This window comes from Somniosus microcephalus, chromosome 2 (genome assembly GCF_052327205.1).
Source record: "Somniosus microcephalus isolate GS21.2 chromosome 2, FLI_Smic_1.0, whole genome shotgun sequence".
Taxonomy (NCBI): Eukaryota; Metazoa; Chordata; class Chondrichthyes; order Squaliformes; family Somniosidae; genus Somniosus; species Somniosus microcephalus.
The window spans coordinates 109845829-109868442 of record NC_140988.1 but is presented as its reverse complement, the minus strand read 5'-3'; the positions used below and the strand labels follow the sequence as shown (position 1 = coordinate 109868442).

General features: G+C 42.1%; 1 protein-coding gene across 1 annotated transcript in view; it reads left to right on the top strand.

Annotated features, from left to right (window-relative positions):
* sh3tc1 (SH3 domain and tetratricopeptide repeats 1) overlaps positions 1–22614 on the top strand; it is a 122819-nt gene that overhangs the window by 89524 nt on the left and 10681 nt on the right. Inside the window, exons 13-16 of the mRNA XM_085961780.1 lie at positions 3404–3584; positions 5501–5651; positions 13712–13834; positions 19971–20121. Of these exons, the coding sequence (XP_085817906.1) occupies positions 3404–3584; positions 5501–5651; positions 13712–13834; positions 19971–20121 (606 nt within the window). The remainder of the gene's footprint in view (positions 1–3403; positions 3585–5500; positions 5652–13711; positions 13835–19970; positions 20122–22614) is intronic.

Here is a 22614-nt window from a genome sequence, read left to right as displayed (position 1 = left end):
TTGTGTCCCTGGCAGAGCCTCAAAATTTTCTCTACCTCAGAATCCTTCCAGCCTGCCACAAAGACCCTGCCGAGAGTCAGCCGTTCCTTTGTACAGCATTGCATCCATAAGGTCGTCGAGGCTCTTCTCAGTCATGCCCACTTGTACCTCCAATTTTTCAATGAGTAGTGAGGGCAGTCAGGTACCAGATCTTCTACAAAAGTGCCAACCTCCCAAGGGTGCATGGAGTTATAGATTGCTCCCATGTAGCCATTGGGATTTCATCAGTCCATAAGGGATTAACATTCAAAAGGGACAACAGGTAAAGACCATTGCCCATCAAGCCCCACCAATCCAGACATGGTTCAGCCATCAACACCCTTGATCTATCCTGCTAATCAAGTAATCTCCTGGGAGAGGCAAAACAACAGTGGAAAAAACCTGAGGCTAATTTCTGAAAAATTCTGGGAAATTCCTCTCTAACTCCTTTAAGGTAAACAAGTCATCTCTGAGACCATGGTAACTCATGAATCCCACTATTCCCTTCTACCCCCACAAGTTACGCTCTATAACTTGGTGTCCTGTTACAGGAACTTCACTGGTTAAATGTGCAGATAATTTGGAATCATAAACTATTTTTGTTCAATAATGCTAGGTTACTTGGCAGCAGCCATGATGCTTGCATCATGAGACAATGCAGTATCTCTCAACTTCTACATGGGGGCAGAAAACTGGATGGCCAGTTACTGGGGAGTTTTGGCTAGTGCACTACAACAGTGGCTGATGACACCAGTCTGTAATCATGCACGAAGGCAAAGCAGAGTAACAATGATTGCAAGGCATAGGGTGCTCATTAAGCAGGCATTTGGCATGCTCACAGAGCAGTTCACTTGTCTTAGCCATTCAGAGGTGCCTCCGAGAAGGTGACCAAGTGTGCTGCATGTTTTGAGAAGCACCTTCCTAACATGGTTGACAGACTACAGATAGCCCATTTTCAAGGAGTCTTATGTCCCTGAAATTCCACAGGGTTCTCCCATCTCCTGCCATAATTTTGATTGAAAACCGATGGAACCTCCAGAAAAATGGCACAATTGGCCGAGAACAGGAGAACTATGGAATTTCAGGCCCTACATATTTGGAAGGTAGAATCAGCACAATTTTGCATTTGTTTCTCAGCTTATCTCATTCACCATTCAGGTTATATGATTTGTACTTTGTAATATAAACTGCAGTAATTGTTGCCTCGTAGCAGTTTGCTTGGAGTGCAGCAACAGGCATAAAAAATTGCACTCCCTCTGTAAAGCAGGGCTCATTGGCCTTGTAATCACAGAATATTGGGGCAACCTCAACTGTTCATCTTTGCGAAAGTTTCCTTTCGAGGTACAAGGGTGTTTGAGACAGTGTTCATCCTCTTGGCCACCTGTGGCCACACCTGCTTGTCATGAGCTTTTGTAGTGGTGAAGCCAGTTAAACAAAACAGGCCTTGGTGATTTTCAATTATTGCATCCCATCATTTCTGAGAGTACATGATTTATAAATCTGTCTATTCTCTGCTGCCTTACAGCTGTGGCAGGAAGATCTCTGCTCAAAACAGTTTAGTAAGCACTGACTGCCGCTTTCTCATTTTATGTCTGGCTGTCATGACACTTGAAAAATGTTAAACAGCAGGCTCGTCAGTCGTTAAGTTTTGGCTGCCAACTATAGCCGTAACATATGGCAATTAGCAGCTCAGTGGAAAACATGGGTCCCAAATTATTACATCTAAACAATATTTCTTTCCAAGCATTAAACATCATTGACTGTGCGAATACTCCAAACAGACACATGGCATCCAGGACTCCCTTTTCATAATAGTCTTTTACAAAGCTTTCTTTCTGCTAATTTCTGAACATGTTTTGGGATGAAAGACTTGGAATAGTAGTACGAACAAACAATCTGTTACTGCTTTCTGCTGGTCTTGTTCCCTGTTTATAAAAATTAGCACACAGACAAAAATGTAGCTCTAACTAGCTTGTTCATCAGAATGATGACAGCTGTGAATTTGTTGTTCATTTCTTCTGTCATACTTTGCCATGAATTTCACCAGTTAATCCAAAGCAGACAGGGCTCATGTGTACAGAAACTTGGAGAAACAGAAAGTAAGAGAGTGCATGTCATTCTAATTAGAATAAATCCGTGTTACTCAACCGACTCTCCAATGCACAGTGTTAGCATGCAGTTACAGCAAGCAATTAAGAAGGCAAATGGCATGTTGGCCTTTATTGCAAGGGGGTTGGAGTACAAGAATAAGGAAGTCTTACTACAATTGTACAGGGCTTTGGTAAGACGGCACCTGGAGTACTGTGCACAGTTTTGGTCTCCTTATCTAAGGAAAGACATACTTACCTTTAGAGGCGGTGCAACGAAGGTTCACTAGATTGATCCCTGGGATGAGAGGGTTGTCCTATGAGGAGAGATTGAGTAGATTGGGCCTATACTCTCTGGAGTTTAGAAGAATGAGAGGTGATCTCATTGAAACATATAAGATTCTGAGGGGGATTGACAGGGTAGATGCTGAGAGGTTGTTTCCCCTGGCTGGAGAGTCTAGAACTAGGGGTCATAGTCTCCAGATAAGGGGTCGGCCATTTAAGACTGAGATGAAGAGGAATTTCTTCACTCAGAGGGTTGTGAACCTTTGGAATTCTCTCCCCAAAAGGGCTGTGGATGCTGAGTCATTGCGTATATTCAAGGCTGAGATAGATAGATTTTTGGACTCTAGGGGAATCAAGGGATATGAGGATCGGGCGGGAAAGTAGAGTTGAGGCCGAAGATCAGCCATGATCATATCGACTGACTGAGCAGGCTCGAGGTGCCGTATGGCCTACTCCTGATCCTAATTCATATGTTCTTATGCTTAGTGTGTAATACTGTTTGATTTGGCAGGCAGTTCAGTGTGTTAGTTCTTACAACTAAATTAGTTAATACTTTCAGTCCTATTGTCCTACTGCATCTACTTTTACAATATGAATGAATGGAATGCAAATTTGGTTCGCCCTCCTGCCATCTGGGAGACGCTACAGATGCATTCGCACCCGTACGACCAGACTTAGGAACAGCTTCTTTCCCAGGGCTGTCATCTTACTGAACTCCACAAATAAACTCTAAAGCCTGCACATCTGCCAATGCACTTTATTATGGTTATGTTTATGTTAATGTATTACAAGCCAAATGTATGTTGAATGTTTAAATGTCTTAATCTAAATGTACACTCTCGGGAGCCGCAAGCCTACATTTCGTTGTACTGCACTTGTGCACTAACAATGACAATAAAGTTGATTATTATGAACAGGAGACATGCTGATTAGGAATCAGTGAGGCAGTTGTCCTGGATTTTCTCCCCAACACCACCTATACTTTTGACTTCAGTTTTTCTTTTTGAATCTAGGCCAAGTACGAGCCACTCAGTTGCTATGCCAGTTTTACAGTTCTGTCCTACCTAATGAGGCCCAGTGCATCATCTACAATGAGTTTCTGCTTTACCTCACTCGTAAACTGGCAGACAAGGAACTGGAAGGGCATGTTCTACAAAACACCAGTCAACTCTACCTCACTCTGGGAACTGAAAGGTAAAGGGATTGAATTAAGTGATGCCCAGTAATGTTAAGTTTTCCAGGCGATTGTTGGTTTGATTGACTTCACCATTAGTGTGTGGTGAATGGTAGAATCATTTTCTTTTGTACTTAATGTGCTAATGTGTTGTATCCTTCAAACATCAGTCAAACTTTGCAAAATTATATTGTGTAAGGGTAATTTAATGATTACTGCTGTGGTCATGCTATATTCTTCTTTGCATTAAAAGAATTGCAGAGGAATTTGGTACAAGTGTGTTGTGTTCATACCTTTAGTGTGTGGTGAATGGTAGAGAGATTTCCTTTCTGCATAGACTCCAGCAACAACAGGACAATTTTTGCAGAAAGAAAACTTTATTCTTCAGGCAGCTCAGCAGCTGCCTTCTTCAACCCACTGCCCACTGCAGCAGGCCCTTGTGGTCTGTCGCATCAAATCTACACCTCTAACCTGGCACTACTCCCTGGCAAATGCCAGAAAACCTGTCTCCAGCATGTAAGTGAGCCCAGGGATGGAAAGTCATCTGGGTCAGGTAGGTATCTCTGTGGTGGACATGGTATCTAAAATGGCCCATATTTGAGCTGTTAAGCAAACTGACCAGAGATGGGACAATTTGGGCACATCAGTGAGCACTTGATTAACAGATGTTCTGTCTTCTCAATCTCTCTAACTACTCTTGCTGTGTGAAAATCAGCTGCTGCATTTTCAAAACACTTATCCTTGGGATGCAGGTGTCGCTGGCATGGCCAGCATTTAATGCACATCCCTGGTTGTCCTGAGAAGGTGGTGGTGAGATTTCTGCCTGAATCAATGTAGTCCATCAAGTGATGGTGCTCCCACAATGTTGTCAGATAGGAAGTTCCAGGATTTCGACCCAGTGTAGATCAAGCAACAGCGATATATGACCAAGGCAGGATGGTGCTAGACTTGGAAAGGAACTTGGAGGTACTGGTGTTCGCATGCATCTACTGCCCTTGTCCTTCTAGGTGGTGGAGGTCGCGGGTTTGGGAGGTGCTGCCTACAAAATAATAACAATTAGACTTCAAAAGTAATTAATTGTGAAAAATATTGCAATGTCCCGAGGACATAAGTCCTATATAAATGCAAGTTTGTTCTTCTTTTACAATGTGACTGAAGCACCAGAGTAGTATGCCAGGGACACGCCATCCATTCCCAATCAACGTTGAAACAGAGGCCTGCCTCAAAAACTTTAATTTTGATCCAGTGTGTACTCTACTTCTTACAAGATCATCTTTTCTTTTTCTTCTCTTTTCTCCCCACACCCTTTGTCCTTCAACAGCCCTGGGAATGGTTCACGGTGAGATTTTAAGAGATTTGCTGGTGTGAGGCAAGCCCTGAAATTGTAGATTTTACAGGAGTGAAATCAATTATAAAAATTTAGATTTTGCAGAATATTGATCTTTACTTAATCTGTAAACTACAAGGTGTTTTTTTTGTTCTGAAAGGGCACCCTGCTAGTTTTTACTGTTCCCCTCCAGTATATGCTATAAAATCAAATCCTCTGGTAGAAGTTGCATTGCTCTGTAAAAGGTGCAGCAGAAACAACACATTGGCTATTTGAGAAGCTGAAGGTTCATGACCAGAATCCAAGGTCAACAAGTGAATTTGCCCATGAATGTGGTGATAATGCTTTTTGTAGTGACGAAACACATAGTTATGGCTGATGATTTTGTGACTATTTGTGTTGAATTATGAGCAATTTTGTGCTGTGGATAAGTCCTATTAGGAACTGACTTAAGATTAAACTCAAATAAGTTCATGTATGACCATTGCAGCCAGGAGAGAGCAGGGACTTTCATCTCTCTATGTTGACTCACATGTAGAGTTGAAAGGGCAGTGTGGTAATTCGCGGTGGCATCCAGTCCAGTAACAGAATTTGTTTTTTTAAATTCAGGGCATTCAGATCAGCACTGGAGTATACCAAACGGAGCCTTGGAATCTTTATAGATCTGAGGAAAAAGGAGAAGGAAGCATATGCTTGGCTGCAGGCTGGGAAGATATATTACATTCTGGGAGAGAATGAATTGGTGGACCTGTACATACAGGTAAAAATAATAATTAAAAAACTGAAACAAGCAGATCTGCTGATCCAAATGGCCTCTCATCTAGTTAAGACTATGTACATAACTGAAGTTACTAATTTTAATAGATGTTGTGTTTGTAATTATTTTATCATGAGAGGGAATGATATCTCTGTTATTGATCAAGCACTGGGGCAGAATTGTCACACTACCTTCCTCACCCCATCCACCCCAAGACTGCACAGTTTACATACACACTCCTCATTTTATTTCTCCAAGTAAAATATATATAATTCTCTTTTATGGTCTTGTGCTGGGATTTATGGTTCTGTTGCTGCGGAGGCGGTGAGTACGGTATAATCATTGGCCATTATTATTTCCTTAGACTTTTGTGCTGCTCCACTGTTGCCCCTCACCCAAAACAGCTAGATGGTCATCATAGCTCCGCCCCATTAAAAGCAATGGCTTTCGTGAATTTGCTGCATTTAAGTCCGTCTTCACACCGCTGCCATTCAGACTGATAAATAATGGAGCTAGAGACCTGCCAGCGGCGTGAGTTATGAGTTTATTCAAGATGGTTGCAGCAGGGGGTCCTTTTCTGCTTCTGATGCCTCATTATCCATATTTAGTGCACACAAGATCAATCTAAAGAGAATCATAAACAGAAAAGGTAACAGATTCCATTTACAGGAGCATAGCGTTCAACTTTGCAGCCGATAAGTCATTGATCAAAGCACTCTCATTGAATACATCATTTGGCATCATAATCATTCTCATTGTAATAAGCATTAGGGTAATGGAATATTTCCAGTTAATTTACTGCTGTTAAATTCAGCACTTCAGTATTACTACCATAACAAAGAAATCTGCCTATAAAGCGCCGATGGCTCTTATACACTTGAAAGACGAATTGATTTTTTTTTGATGAATTGATTTTTTTTTTACGAATTATGTTGGGACCTCGAAACAGGTTTTATCTTAAAGAATTAAATGAACCCCACAAATCTTTGTGGTAATATAGGCAACTAAACTTGAGAGTGGGTAAATATTATAATCTGTCACTAGTATAGATCATTATAACCATAATCTATTTGGTATATTAATAGGTCCGTGCTTATGGAAACTAGATGGCAATTAGAATTATTTTTTAAAATGACACAATCAGCTGGATCAATACATTCATTGGCCATTCGCTGTGGCGCTTCTAATTCACCGCTGTGCTTGCTATGGCATATTTTAATCAGTTCTCCAGCAAATTTTGGCATAAATTTGCCACTGGAGGATCGGGGAGCTCAACTGTCTAACTTAGGGTGTTCATCACCAATATCGTTATTGCTGCTAATTTCATGCCATTATAAACAATAACAATAACTTGCATTTATACAGCACCTTTTTAAAGTAGTAAAACATCCTAAGGTGTTTCATAGGACCGTTATCAAACAAAATTGACTCTGAGCTACATAAGGAGAGAATAGGACAGGCTTTGGTCAAAGAGGTAGGTTTTAAGGAGCGTTTTAAAGGAGGAGAGAGAGGTAGAGAGGATTAGGGAGGGAATTCCAGAGCTTAGGGCCTAGGCAGCTGAAGGCATGGCCGCCAATGGCGGAGCGATGAAAATTGGAGGTGCGCAAAGATCTTGGAGGGTAATAAAAAGGGCAAAAGCAGGAACTAAGTGTCACAAAACATATTTGAAAGCTCTCTAACTGAATGCACGTAGCATTCGTAACAAAATAGACGAGTTAATGGCACAAATAACTACATATGGGTATGATCTTGTGGCCATTACAGAAACATGGCTGCAGGGTGACAATGCCTGGGAATTAAGCATACCAGGTTATTTAACGATCAGGAAGGACAGGCAGGAAGGAAGGGGAGGTGGGGTGGCTATGTTAATAAAGGAAGGAATCACTGTAATACAGAGAAATTATATTGGTCAAAAGATCAGGATAATGAAACCGTTTGGGTGGAGGTAAGGAATAATAAGGGGAAAAAAACACTAGTGGGCGTGGTCTATAGGCCTCCGAACAGTTGCAACTCTGTTGGACGGAGTATCAATCAGGAAATAGTTGAGGCTTGTAATAAGGGAGCATCTATAATTATGGGGGATTTTAACTATCATATTAATTGGACAAATCAAATTGGGCAGGGCTGCCTTGAGGATGAGTTCATTGAGTGTACTAGGGATGGGTTTCTTGAGCAGTATGTAACTGAACCGACCAGGGGGCAAGCAACCTTAGATCTGGTCCTGTGTAACGAGACAGGATTAATTAAAATTGTCCTAGTAAAGGATCCCCTTGGAATGAGTGACCATAACATGGTTGAATTACATATTCAATTAGAGGGTGAGAAGGTTGGATCTCAAACAAGCGTGCTAAGCTTGAATAAAGGAGACTATGAAGGTATGAGAGCGGAATTGAGTAGAGTGGATTGGGGAAATAGATTAAAGGGTAAGACGATACATGATCAGTGGTGTACATTTAAGGAGTTATTTTACAACTTCCAAAAAATATATATTCCACTGAGAAGAAAAGGGTGTAAAAGAAAAGACAGCCATCCGTGGCTAAGTAAAGAAATTAAGGATAGTATTCGACTAAAAACAAGGGCATATAAGGTAGCCAAATCTAGTGAGAGGATAGAGGATTGGGAAAACTTTAAAAGACAGCAAAAAATAACAAAGATTAATTAAGAAAGGGAAGATAGATTATGAAAGTAAATTAGCAAAAAATATAAAAACAGATAGTAAGAGTTTTTATAGTTATATAAAAAGAAAAAGGGTGGCTAAAGTAAATGTTGGTCCCTTAGAGGATGAGACCGGGAAATTAATGGTGGGAAATATGGAGATGGTAAAAACACTGAATATTTTGTATCAGTCTTTACAGTAGAAGACACTAAGAATATCCCAACACTGGACAAACAGGGAGCTATGGGGGGGGGGGGAAGAGCTAAACACGATCAAAATCACTAAGGAAGTGGTACTCGGTAAAATAATGGGACTCAAGGCGGATAAATCACCTGGACCTGATGGCTTACATCCTAGGGTCTTGAGGGAAGTGGCGGTAGGGACTGTGGATGCATTGGTAATTTTCCAAAACTCCCTGGACTCAGCAAAGGTCCCGGCAGACTGGAAAACTGCTAATGTAACGCCCTTATTTAAAAAGGGCAGTAGACAGAAGGTTGGAAACTATAGACCGGTTAGCCTAACATCTGTGGTAGGTAAAATATTGAAGTCCATTATTAAGGAGACAGTAACAGGACATTTGGATAATCTTAATTTAATAGGACAAAGTCAGCATGGTTTTATGAAGGGGAAGTCATGTTTGACAAATTTGCTGGAGTTCTTTGAGGAAGTAACATATAGGGTGGATAAAGGGGAACCAGTGGACGTAGTGTATTTAAACTTCCAAAAGGCATTTGACAAGGTGCCACACAAAAGATTATTGCTTAAGATAAAAAATCACGGGATTGGGGGTAATATTCTGGCATGGATAGAGGATTGGCTATCTAACAGAAGGCAGAGAGTTGGGATAAATGGTTCATTCTTGGACTGGCAATCAGTAACTAGTGGTGTACCACAGGGGTCAGTGCTGGGTCCCCAACTCTTTACAATCTATATTAACGATCTGGAGGAGGGGACTGAGTGTAACATATCAAAGTTTGCAGATGATACTAAGATGGGCGGGAAAGTAGTGTGAGGAGGACATAAAAAACCTGCAAGGGGACATAGACAGGCTAAGTAAGTGGGCAGAGATTTGGCAGATGGAATACAATACTGGAAAGTGTGAGGTTATGCACTTTGGCAGGAAAAACCGTAGAGCAAGTTATTATCTTAATGGCAAGAAACTGGAAAGTACTGAAGTACAAAGGGATCTGGGGGCCCTGGTGCACGAAACTCAAAAGGTTAGTAAACAGGTGCAGCAAGTGATTAAGAAGGCCAATGGAATGTTGGCTTTCATTGCTAGGGGGATAGAATATAAAAATAGGGAGATATTGCTTCAGTTGTACAAGGTATTGGTGAGACCGCACCTGGAATACTGCGTACAGTTTTGGTGTCCATACTTAAGAAAAGACATACTTGCTCTCGAGTCAGTACAAAGAAGGTTCATTCGGTTAATCCCGGGGATGAGGGGATGGACATATGAGGAGAGGTTGAGTAGATTGGGACTCTACTCATTGGAGTTCAGAAGAATGAGAGGCGATCTTATTGAAACATATAAGATTGTGAAGGGGTTGGATCGGGTGGATGCGGGGAGGATGTTCCCGATGATGGGTGAAACTAGAACTAGGGGGCATAGTCTTAGAATAAGGGGCTGCTCTTTCAAAACTGAGATGAGGAGGAACTACTTCACTCAGAGGGTGGTAGGTCCATGGAATATGCTGCCCCAAAAAGCTGTAGAAGCTACATCATTACATAAATTTAAAACAGAAATAGACAGTTTCCTAGAAGTAAAGGGTTATGGGGAGCGGGCAGGAATTTGGACATGAGTCTAGGTTCGGATCGGTCATGGCCCTGTGGGTAGCGGAGCGGGCCCAGGGGCTGTGTAGCCTGATCCTGCTCCCATTTCGTGTGTCTAATTCTGTTAGATTCAGGAGATGGTTCTGTGATAGTAGATTGGCGGTTAGGATCAGATCAGCCATGATCTTATTGAATGGCGGAGCAGACTCGAGGGGCCGATTGGCCTACTCCTGCTCCTATTTCTTATGTTCTTATGTTTAGGGCTGGAGAAGGTTACAGAGATGGGGAGCGGTGAAGCCATAGAGGGATTTGAAAACAAGGATGAGAATTTTAAAAGTTGAGGCGTTGACGGACCGGGAGCCAATGTAGGTCAGCGAGTCCAGGGGTGGTGGGTGAGTGGGACTTGGTGCGAGGTAGGATATGGGCAGCAGAGTTTTGGATGAGCTCAATTTTAAGGAGAGTGCAAGTTGAGAGGCCGGCCAGGAGAGCATTGGAATAGTCGAGTCTCGAGTAACAAACAGCATTGATCTGACTAGAGATGAAAAGAAAAATCTACAAATGATGCAAATCTGAAATAAAAACAGAAAATACTGGAAATGCACAGCAGACCTGTCAGCATCTGAAAAGAGAAAAACCAGGTTAGAGTACAGAACCTTCCTCAGAACTGAAAAGGGAACATCTGTGAGCTTCCCTTTATAGAAGCTGACCAGACAGAGGCGAGGAGAACAACACGTAAAGTTGATGCCAAAGACCTAATACTGTTACAAAAAAAGCAGCTAGTGGGATTAATTGCCAGTGAACATTATTTTTTTAAAAGATGAGAAAGATGAAAAGTTCTGGCTGATGTACAAAGAGCAACTCAGTGAGGCTGTGAAAAGGCAATAAGAAAAAAGTAAAACTGCTCAAATTGTAAGGAGCAAAGTGGAATGTGAGTGGAATAAAAGGAGGGAGACAGATTGATTTAAATGAACGTTTAAAAATTAAAATGATTATCTTTTTATTGTGGCACACTCTATTCTCTACTAGAGCCAGTCAAAGATTATAAGTGATGGCACTTGCTGCTGACCTCGCAGAAAGCTGCCCACAAAGATCTAGCAATCTCTGTGGTGTGAATTTCACCTCTCCCGATGTTAATTTCATTCTGGCGCCAAATCTAGGGGATCTCCAACGTCCAGCAACAGTGATGTCATCAAGCTGGCTAATCAGCCAATCACATTGAAGAATTCTCAGAGCAAACCAGGGAGTGAAATGTAGTGATTTTCCTTCATTTTTTAATCATTTTACTGAGAGCGAAATAAAGATTGGGACATACAAATGCGATTTAAGGTAGAAGCTGAAATATCATAAACTTAAAAAAAAAAAAAAATTTTTAATCATGGAATTTTAATCATAACTGAAAAAATTTGACATTCCACAAATATAAAATTAGTTTTTCAGGGCCAGAACATCATTTCAGTGATATTTAAGACTCTTTGCCATTAAAAACCCAGTAAATACCTCATTCAACAGGGCTTAACTTTTTCTGGGGTTTTAAAGAGTGATATTCCAGCGTAAAAGCTTAAGTTCTCGTCCGTTCATTGATTTCAATTGATTGCCAGCTCCGGGGGGCAAGGAATGACTGACGGCAACTTCTGGATTTCCGTGTTTTACTGCGCATGTGCGTACTCCAGAAGCTGCTGTCAGATTCACTGTTGTAATGACGGCAAACGCTGATCGTTTTGCAGTCATTATGGTGCAAACGGACAAGTGTGCTGTTTCTGCTGAAGTTATGGCAGGAGATCGGGGAATTCTAGCCCTTAGTATCTTTCGAATGAGGTGTTAAACCGAGGCTCTGTCTTCCCTCTCGGGTGTATGTAAAAGATGTAATAGTATTATTTAGAAGAGGAACAGGGGAGTTGTCCCCAGTGTCATGGCAAATTTTTATCCCACAATCAACAACACTAAAACAGATTATCTGGTCATTACACTTTGTGGGATCTTGCTGTGTTCAAATTGGCTGCCGCGTTTCCCTACATTACAACAGTGTCTACACTTCAAAAGTACTTAATTGGTTGTGAAGTGCTTTGGGACATCCTGAGGTCATAAAAGATGCTATATAAATGCAAGTTTGTTCATTTTGTTTTTTCTTTATTTCCTTATTCACTACCCCCATGCTGACTATTGTAAATGTTCATTTATTAATTGTTTACTTATAACTACAGTACTCTTAGCAGCAATGAACAAATTAGGTTTTATCTTAAAATATAAATACATTGGAGAGGGATAAACCCAGCAACTACAGGCCAGTCAGTCTAACATCACTTTTAGAGACAATCGGAGACAAAATTAATTGTCACTTGGAAAAATATGGGTTAATAAATGACGGCGCAGATTTGTTAATGGCAAATCATGTTTGACTAATGTGATTGAGTTCTATGATGAAGTAACGGAGAGGGTTGATGAAGTTAGTGCAGTTGATGATGTTTATATGGACTTTTGAAAGGGGATTGATAAAGTACAAGACTTGTTAGCAATTGAAGCCCATGGAATTAAAGGGGCAGTGGATACTAAATTGGCTAAAGGACAGAAAGCAGTAGTGCACGGATACTTTTCAGATTAGAGGGAAGTTTTTTTTAATTAATTCACCAGGATATGGCAAGGCCAGCATTTATTGCCCATCCATAATTGCCCTTAACTGAGTGGCTTGCTAGGCCATTTCAGAGAGTCAACCACATTGCTGTGGGTCTGGTGTCAGATATAGGTCAGACCAGGTAAGGACAGCAGATTTCCTTCCCTACAGGATATTAGTGAACTAGATGGGTTTTTACTACAATCCAGTAGTTTCATGGTACCATTGCTGATGCTAGCTTTTTATTCCAGATTTATTTAATTGAATTTAAATTTCCCAGCTGCCATGGTGGGATTTGAACTGTTGTCTCTGGATCATTAGTCTCTAGATTACTAATCCAGTGACATAACCACTATGTTACTGTTCCCTAGTATACAGTGGTGTCCCCCAGGTGTCAATATTAGGACCTCCTTTTATATTTATATATAAGGTTGGCCTCCTTCTGTGCTGTATCATTCTATCTGGTGTATACCCTGAATGGTGTATTACAATTATTGATAATCAATTATATGTTTGAGAATACATTGCTGGGTTTGCTTGTATGTTTTGGAATTGCCCAAAAAGATAGGATAAGCTGCCTTGATGGGTTAATGAATAAATGCAGCAACCAGTGTGTAATTGTACAGTACAGATGAGACGGGCGCTTGGTTTAATTCCAGGGTGGTGCTGAGTTAGCTTCTTGGAAATCACAGCAGTCGGGGCACTGAATCATTCTCGGCTTCCCAGGTTAAAGAGGGGGAAAGAAAATCAGCCAGAGTTCATACCCTTGATTACTATTCAGTGATCTTTGCTGGAAAATGCACATATCTAGATGCCAGATGAGGTTGGGATAGGCCTTGGCTACAGTGATCACATTTGGCTAATTTGGTGAGCAATTGGAAAGCTATCAGCAGCTGTGGCACTGTACCTAGCAAAAGTTTGTATCTTCAGGAGAAAACTTGTGAAAGTAGGTGGATTCTAAGAAGGCTCGCAGAATAATACTGTATTACTGATTTTATATAAACTTTTTGTAAAACAAAAATTAAGGTTGCACAAGATGCTGCTGTGAGCACAGAAAAGTTGGAGTTTGCAATGGAAGTTTTTGAAGCAGCGGGGGATGTGTTTTTTAACGGGTCCCGGGACAGAGAGAAAGCCATATCCTTCTATAGGGTAAGTACCTTCTGTATCATTAAAGACTTCATTCTGCTTCTACTTTGCTCTTCTGGAAATGTAAACACATTTTCTGGTCATTTTTAGTAAGACATTGGGCCTGAGATTTGTGGGGTGGGAGGATGGAAGTAGGATCGATCACCCAACCTGGTGGGCCACAATTTGAGGTGGATATGAATCAACTGAGTTTCCACCTGTGTAAGATCTGGCCCAAATTTCAGTTGGGAAGGGGTTGTGGGCAAGTCCTCCATTCCCATCCCACCATATTAAAGATTGCGTGTTTGGGAGAGTTTCTAGGCTGCCTCTGGAATTCCACCCATTATGTTCTCTTTAGGCCTAATGGAAGCCACACCAAATCTGAGCTGGCATGCATTCCATTATGGGCCTAGTAAAGGCCCCAAGACTATCTGAGAGAAAGGTAGTCAATCCCAGAAGCGACTGATTACTTTTCAACAAATGGCCGTCTGTTCCCTTCCCAGGCCTCCATCCCCACTTTGGAACGGCATGGTGCTGCTCTGTTTAGCAGGCCAGGCAGGCTTGTTGTGTTACTACAGGTGCAGACCACTCACCCTGACTATTTAAATGGCCCCATCTCTGTGATTTGGGATGTGGTTAACGTCTTGTACAGTTAGCAGCTGGGATTCCCGCTCCTCCACACTTGTGGCAGCAGAGCATTGTTTATTTGATTCGGATATTTTCAAGAGGGAATTGTGGCAGGATTTCCTATGTTCACGTGTGCTCTTTATAAATGCATTATGATTTTGCTAGAAACAGTGATTTAAAGAAAATTTACTCTTTTACCATCTGATTGGAGAATTGTATGGCAGGCTCAGCTCCTGCAATATAAGAAAACAAAAATAAAGCTGCTCTTCACTGTGTTGAAATAAAGATTTATTGCTCCATGTCCTATCAAGGGATATAGAGCTAAGGCGGGTAAATGGAGTTAAGATACAGATCAGCAATGATCTAATTGAATGGCGGAACAAGCTCGAAAACCTACTCCTGTTCCTACTCTAATATTTTTCCCAGGAGCTCAAAACCTTAGAACTGTTTACCTCCCTCTGTCTTCCCTTCATCCTACAATCTACAGGGTTTTAAAACCCAAGCTGGCCATCACCTAACTACTACTATTTGATTTACCTTGTCTCCTCTATTCAACCTTGGTGTTGTCCTGTATTACGGGCTTGGGTTCTGCACCTGTGTTTCTCAATTTAAAATTAACCTGAAAAAGCCACCACGTGTACCACTGAGAAACCATTCATGCTGCAGAGCAGACTACTTTTTTTGTGCGAAAGTATATTTATTTTATAGCTATTTTTAAATTGTAGTGCACTATTCTTATGTGATGACATAAAATGCATTTTTCCTGATCCAGTGCAAAGTTACATTATCTCCTACCCTATTCTGTGCTCTCTAGTTTTTGCACATACTCCTCTAACTCACTCTATACATGTTGATATACACAGTTCGTTGAATGCTGTAATAAAAACTGTTTAGCAGCCCTTATGAATTACGGGGTATACAGAATCATAGAAACTTACAGCACGGAAGGAGACCATTTGGCCCATTGTACCTGTGCTGGCTCTTTGAAAGAGCAGTCGTGTTTAGTCCCCACATCCCCGCTTTTTGTCTGTAACCCTGTAAGTTCCTCATCCTCAAGTACCTGTCCAGCTCCCTTTTAAAATTATTTCTGGAATCTGCTTCCACCACTTTTTCAGATCGAGCGTTCCAGATCCCACCAAAAAATTCTCCTCGTCTCCCGTCTAGATCTTTTGACAATGATTTTAAATCTATGACCTCTGGTTATTGACCCACTCTTCAGAGGGAAGTTTTTCTCTATCTACTTTATCAAAACCTCTCATCATCTTGAAAACCTCTATTAGGTCACCTCTTAACCTTCCCTGTTCCAAGGAGAACAGTCCTAACTTTTCCAACCGCTCCTCATAACTGAAATCCCTCATCCCTGGTAACATCCTGGTAAACCTCCTCTGTACCCTTTCTAAGGCCTTTACATCTTTCCTGAAGTGTGGTGCCCAGAATTGTCCACAATACTCCAGCTGAGGCCTAACCAGTAATTTATAAAGTTCTAGCATGATCACTTTGCTTTTATAAGCCCAAGTAACATATATGCTTTTTAACCACCTTGTCAACTTGCTCTGCCACCTTTAAGGATTTGTATATATGGACACCAAGGTCTCTCTGCTCATCTACACTTTCCAACATCGGCCATTTATCGTATACGGTCTTCCCATATTAGTCCTCCCAAAGTGCATCAATTCACACTTCTCCACATTGAACACCATCTGCCATGCTTCTGCCCATTTCGCCATCCTGTCTATGTCATCCTGAAATCTACAAATATCTTCATCAGCATCTACTACGTTGCCAAGTTTTGTATCATCTGCAAACTTTATAATGCTGCTCCCTACACTCGAGTTTAGGTCGTTCATAAAAATTAAAAAGACTAATGGACCCAAAACTGACCCGTGGGGAACGCCACTGCAAACCACCTCCCAGTCTGAAAAACATCCATCCACCACCTGCTTCCAGTCACTGAGCCAATTTTGTACCAATATCACCACTTCCCCTTAATTCCATGGGCTTCCATCTTCTTAACAAGCCTCCTGTGTGGCACTTTGTGCCTTTCGAAAGTCCAGAGATACAACATCTACTGCACTACCTTGATCAACCTCTGTTACCTCATCAAAGAATTCAAACAAGTGAGTCAGACATGATTTTCCTTTAACAGATCTATGCTGGCTCTCCTTCATTAATCCATGCCGTTCCAAATGAAGGTTTATTTTGTCCCTGATAATGGTTTCCAGTAACTTCCCCATCACCGATGTTAGGCTGACTGTCCTGCAGTAACCTGGTTTATCCCGCTCCCCTTTCTTGAGTAGTAGTATAACATTAGCAAGCCTCCAGTCCTCTGGCACTACTCCTGTATCCAGTGAGGATTTAAAGATTGTGACTACCGCCTCTGCTATTTCTACCTTTTGCTTCTTTCAGCAACCTAGGATGCATTCCATTCAGACTAGGTGAATTACCAACTTTCAGTAATGCTAATCTTTATAGTACATCATCTCTATCTATTATTATCCCGTCCATAACTTACCTCTTCTCTTTTAGTGTAACCTTCACATCATCCGCTTCCGTTGTGACGACCGATGCAAAGTATTCTTACAATACTTTAGCCATGTCCTCTGCCTCTACATGAAGATTTCCCTTTCGGTCCATAATAGGCCCAACATTTTCCCTAGCTAACCTCTTGCACTTCAGGGGCTAAAAGTTCAAGGTCTTGCCGTTGGCCGTTACCGCCTGATTCGGGGGTGGGGGGGGGTGGGGGGAATGGCGGCTGCCGGACTTTCGCCTGCTGCCGGCGGGTCCCGCTGCAGCCACTATTTTCGGCAAGTCAGCAGCACTGCCGTTGCCTGCGCTCGCCAAAAGTATTGTAATGAGTCGGAGTGTGAATTCTATTGTCGTGCAATGCCGAGTTGACGCCCACTCGTCCATTTTGGATGTTGCCACTCCTCTTGCTGCCCTCTTTAAAGCACGCCCGTTCGTTCAGCTGCTAACTGTGCTTCAGCAGCGTTAACAGCCATAAGGACGCTTCAACTGTCAAATGTAAGATAGCCAGGACTGGCAGATTGTAGACGAAAATGGAGACTGACAAGTGGAAAACAGCTCGGGTGGATGCCGGAACTTCAAGCGCCTCCTTTGCCAAGGTTTTTCTTTTAGACTTTCATTTTTTCCCCGTCAGTGGGGGCGGGGGGGGGGTTGCATTTTCTGGTGGCTTTCCAGGAGGCCTACAGTGTTTGTGGGTCAGTAAATCAATGGGTGAAACCTTGTGGAACAAGCTTTTAGTTCAGAACTGAACACCTGCACAAAACTGCAAATCCCTCGGCAGATTCCCAGCAAATAAAAAAAAAAAGAATTCCTAAAGAGCATCAGATTGCCTAGAACTCCATTGAAACATTTGATCATCTCTGAGAAGATCTCTTTTATCTTTATGATGATAGAGTCACCAGAATATCACCCCCTAGCAAATCTGGACTCAACTGCTTAAGATTTTAAGGAATTATAATTAATTTATTCAAAATTCCATAACCAATTATTTCTCAATTATTTTGTGTTGAGTATGCAAGACCCACTAAAAGCTGGCACGATTTTTACACATTTAAACACTTTAGGGAAAGATTAGTGTTACAGAGAACGCAGGTGCATTCATTTCATGAACTATTAAAAAATCAACAATAATCGGGTAACGGGTAATATTGTTGCAGCAAGTACGACAACTGTTCCATGCATGACCTACAGGTTCGCTCGTTTCTTCCCCGCTCTCCTTCACTGCAAGCGGGAGCAAGATGCGACCTTCGAACTCCTGCTGAGCTTGACGCTGGAAAGAGCCCGTTACACCACAAATTCTCTGCACCGCTGATAATTAGCAGGCAGCACCAAAATACCGGTGCTGCCAGTGCGCTCTCGGCGGGTGGCTGTTAGCCTTGGCCGGCCCTGTTACCGGCAGGTTTCCAGCGTACTGGAATTTTTAGCCCCTTATATGTTTATTAAATGTTTTAAGATTCAATTTAATGTTGCCTACTAATCTTTTCTTGTAGCCTCTCTTTGCTTCCCATAGTATTAACTTTTTCAAATTCCCTCCTGTACTTTCCATAATCTTTCTGGTTATTAGCTGAATCTTGCTCCTGACATTTGTCACAAGCCTCCTTTTTCTGTTTTATTTTAGCTTTTATTTCCTTTGTCGTCCAGGGCACATTAGCTTTGGATGTTCTACCATTTCCCTTCAAAGGAATATGCCTGGTTTGCACCTGAACTATCTCGTCCCTGAATGTCCTCCATTGCTCTGTTAATGCTTTACCCTGCAATTGCCTTTTCCAATCTACCTGTGCTAGGTCCCTTCTTAAATCACTGAAATTAACTCTACCCCAGTTGAGCATTTTTACATTTGCATTTTCTAGTCTCTTTCCATAATTACTCTAAACCGAATTATGCTGTGGCCACTTAGTTGATGATCATCTACTGTAACACCCTCCACTTGCCCTACTTCATTTCGCAGAACCAGATCCAACATTGCTTCCTCCCTTGTTGGACTGGAGACATATTGATCGAGAAACTTCTCTCGTCCACATATAAATTCCGCTCCCTCCCTACCCTTGGTACTCTTTTTCCCCGTCTAAATTAGGGTAATTAAAGTCTCCTAATATTACTACTCTGGCTTTGTTACATGTCTTTGAAATTTGCTGACAAATTTGCTCATCTATCTCCTTCCCACTGTTTCGAGTTCTATAAAAAAATCTCCCAGCAATGTAACAGCTCCCCCTCTGTTTCTTAACTCAAGCCAAATAGATTCAGTCCTAGAACTATCTAGTAAATCCTTTCTATTTAGAACTGTAACATCATTCTTAATCAATACTGCCACTCCCCCCTCTTTTTCCTTCTCTATCGTTCCTGAATACTTAGTAACCAGGAAGATTAAGAACCCTTGTGTTGGGAATTCGTGCTCTCGATGCAGATCTTCACATGATGGAAGTGCATATTAGAAGTTTGGACATGGAGGTCAGTGCTCTTGATTTGTGGCCCACACAATTTTCTATCCATTTTAGTTGGATAATCAGGCCCACTGACTTCCTTGCCTGAATTCCTGATATGTGCTCCCATTGCATTGAGCTCTCTGCTGTGAGTGCTAAATTGTAAAGTTCACCCATTTAAGTTTCAAGCTGTCCAAAATAAATAAAATTTGGATACTATTTGATATTTTTGTTTTTCTGCAAAAGCCTGTTACTTAGCAATCTTTAATCATTGAAACAACAGAGTTCAAAATGGTTCCCCTTTAATTTATAGTGGAAGCAGTTAGAATTTTTTAAAAAATGTTTAGATCACTGGGCTGGAGAAGTAGGAAACTGGTCTTTAAAAATGGAATTTTAAAAACACCGTTCAGTAGGTCCAGAGACTATAGTCATAAAGGGAATTTGGCCAACAAAGATTTTAATGTTCTATGAGAGACACAGATAAAGCATAGAGATTTTTTGAATATTGTCTGTTATACTGCAAGGCTATCGTAACTAAAAAACCTACGATTCAGTTTGCAAGTTTTCAGATTTCAGGTATGTGTTAACAGGATCGAGCACTTCCACTTGCTAGCAAAGTTGAAAACACGAAGGTGGAGCTCAGACTCTGTAACAAGCTGACAGAACTACTGCTGCACGTGAAGAGCTATGCAGAAGCCCTAGAAAATGCCCAAACTGCTCTGACACTCAGTGTCACCCTTGGTAAGCCAAACCTTTCTGTTTCTATTTCACTCTATATGTTTCAGTGGTAGAATCAATAACTAATCGAGTGGAATGTAGTAACAGTCCAATGTTATCTCTTACATTTGAGAATCTCCTTACAGTCTCTGCGTGAATAAAAGATTATAATTGAGACTTCTTGGTGTAGTCGATTAGGATGCTATCCTTTCACCTCTGGTATCTGGGTTTGAAATTAGGACAGACTGATGGATTGAAAGTCGACTTTAACTCCCCCAGTCTGGTGGAAACCAGATAAGGGTGGGGGGGGGGTGGTGGTGGGGGTGAAAGGGTGGTGGTGCAATTAAAATGGAGTGGGGGAATCCCCCATTCAATTCCCACCTCAATCTGACCTCCTACAATTTAAAAATTATAAGTGGCAAGGAAATGCGTCCTAAGCCAGCAGTGTCCTCTCTAATTATGCAGGTCGGGGTCTGATGATCAGAGCCCGATCTGCTAATTTAACTTGAGGCCTGAGTGGAGGACAGTGATGTCTTTCTCCCAGGCCAAACCTGCCAGGAACAAGAGTTCTTGCAGTGCTCCTCTAGGCCCCACAAGGAAAGCTTGGGCATCCCCCTGACCAGGATTTATGACTGGGACTGTTCCCAGGGATCTCCGGCGGTGGCTTCCTACCAAACGAGTTTAATAGCTGGTTATCCACTTCCTGCCAACCTCCATGCCGTTTTGGTGAGGAAGTCGGGAAGTGACATGTTAATGAGGCCCGGTCATTAAAATCGGCCAAGCCTGCCTGTTGCGGATGGGCCGGCTACTCTCTGTCGCGTTCCCGCCCGTGAGTTAAAATCAAGCCCTTTTTTGCCAGCTGTAAGGGTCGCCCATGAAATATTTGAGGCCGTTTTAACTTGGTTTGTTGTGAGTGCATATCCACAACACAAAAATTGACACAAATTAGCAAGAATCCATGTGGATACCTGGGCTGCGATCTTACCTTTTGGTGCGAGTTGGGAGCGGTTCAGCTGCCTTCCGGGTTCTGATCCCGCCCCCAACGACGCCTGACGCACAGACATAATTTTACGTCAATTGACCTTGTTAAGCCTGCCCTGCGGGCTTGCCGGCCAATTAAGAGAAAGCTGGTGTCAGATGACGTCAGTTGATGACGTGTCATCTGCCGGTTTTCTTAAAGGGGACACGCACATTTTTTTGACAGATGATTTTTCAGTGTTTGACAGCATTGAGGTGCTGCAAACACTGCCAATCACTGTACAACGGTGAGCCCTTTCACCCAGGCTCTCCAGTGACTCTCTCTTTAGGATAAAACAGATGTCCGCTGCAGGTGAGGTTACATAAGCGATCTGTCACTGGTGAGAGAGGTTCTCCCAATGAGGTGGGACTACACAAACACTTCAAACCTTATTACCTACAGAAAAGTCTAAATACATTAAAAATGATTTTCCCAACATTTTCTTACCACTGAAACTCAACATAGAAACATAGAAGATAGGAGCAGGAGTTGGCCCTTCGAGCCTGTTCCGCCATTCAGTGAGATTATGGCTGATCATTCAAATTCAGTACCCTGTCCCTGCCTTCTCCCCATATCTCTTGAATATATTTAATGAACTGGCCTCCACCGCCCTCTGTGGCAGAGAATTCCACAGGTTCACCACTCTCTGGGTGAAGAAATTCCTCCTCATTTCAGTCCTAAATGTCCTACCCCTTATCCTTAGATTATGACCCCTGGTTCTGGACTCCCCGACCATCGGGAACATCCTTCCTGCATCTAGTCTGTCCAGGCCTGACAGAATTTTATAGGTTTCGATGAGATCCCCTCTCAATCTTCTAAACTCCAGTGAGTATAAGCCCAATCGACACAATCTCTCCTCGTACGTCATTCCTGCCATCCCAGGTATCAGCCTGGTGAATCTTCGCTGCACTCCTTCCATGGCAAGAACGTCCTTCCTCAGATAAGGCGACCAAAACTGCACACAATACTCAAGGTGCAGTCTCACCAAGGCCCTGTACAACTGTAGCAAGACATCCTTGTTCCTGTACTCGAGCCCTCTTGCTACGAAGGCCAACATACCATTTGCCGCCTTAACTGCCTGCTGCACCTGCATGCTTACCTTCAGCGACTGGTGCACAAGAACACCCAGGTCTCTTTGCACTTCCCCTTCTCCCAATCTATTGCCATTCAAATAATAATGTGCCTTCCTGTTATTGCCACCAAAGTGGATAACCTCACATTTATCCACATTATAGTGCATTTGCCATGTTTCTGCCCAATCACCTAACTTGTCCAAATCGTACTGGAGTTTCATGACATCCTCCTCGCAGCATACCCTCCCACCCAGCTTTGTGTCGTCTGCAAATTTGGAGATATTACATCCAATTCCCTCGTCCAGATCATTAATATATATTGTGAACAGCTGGGGTCCTAGGACCGATCCTTGCGGTACCCCACTAGTCACTACCTGCCACTCGGAAAACGATCCGTTTATTCCAACTCTTTGCTTTCTGTCCGCC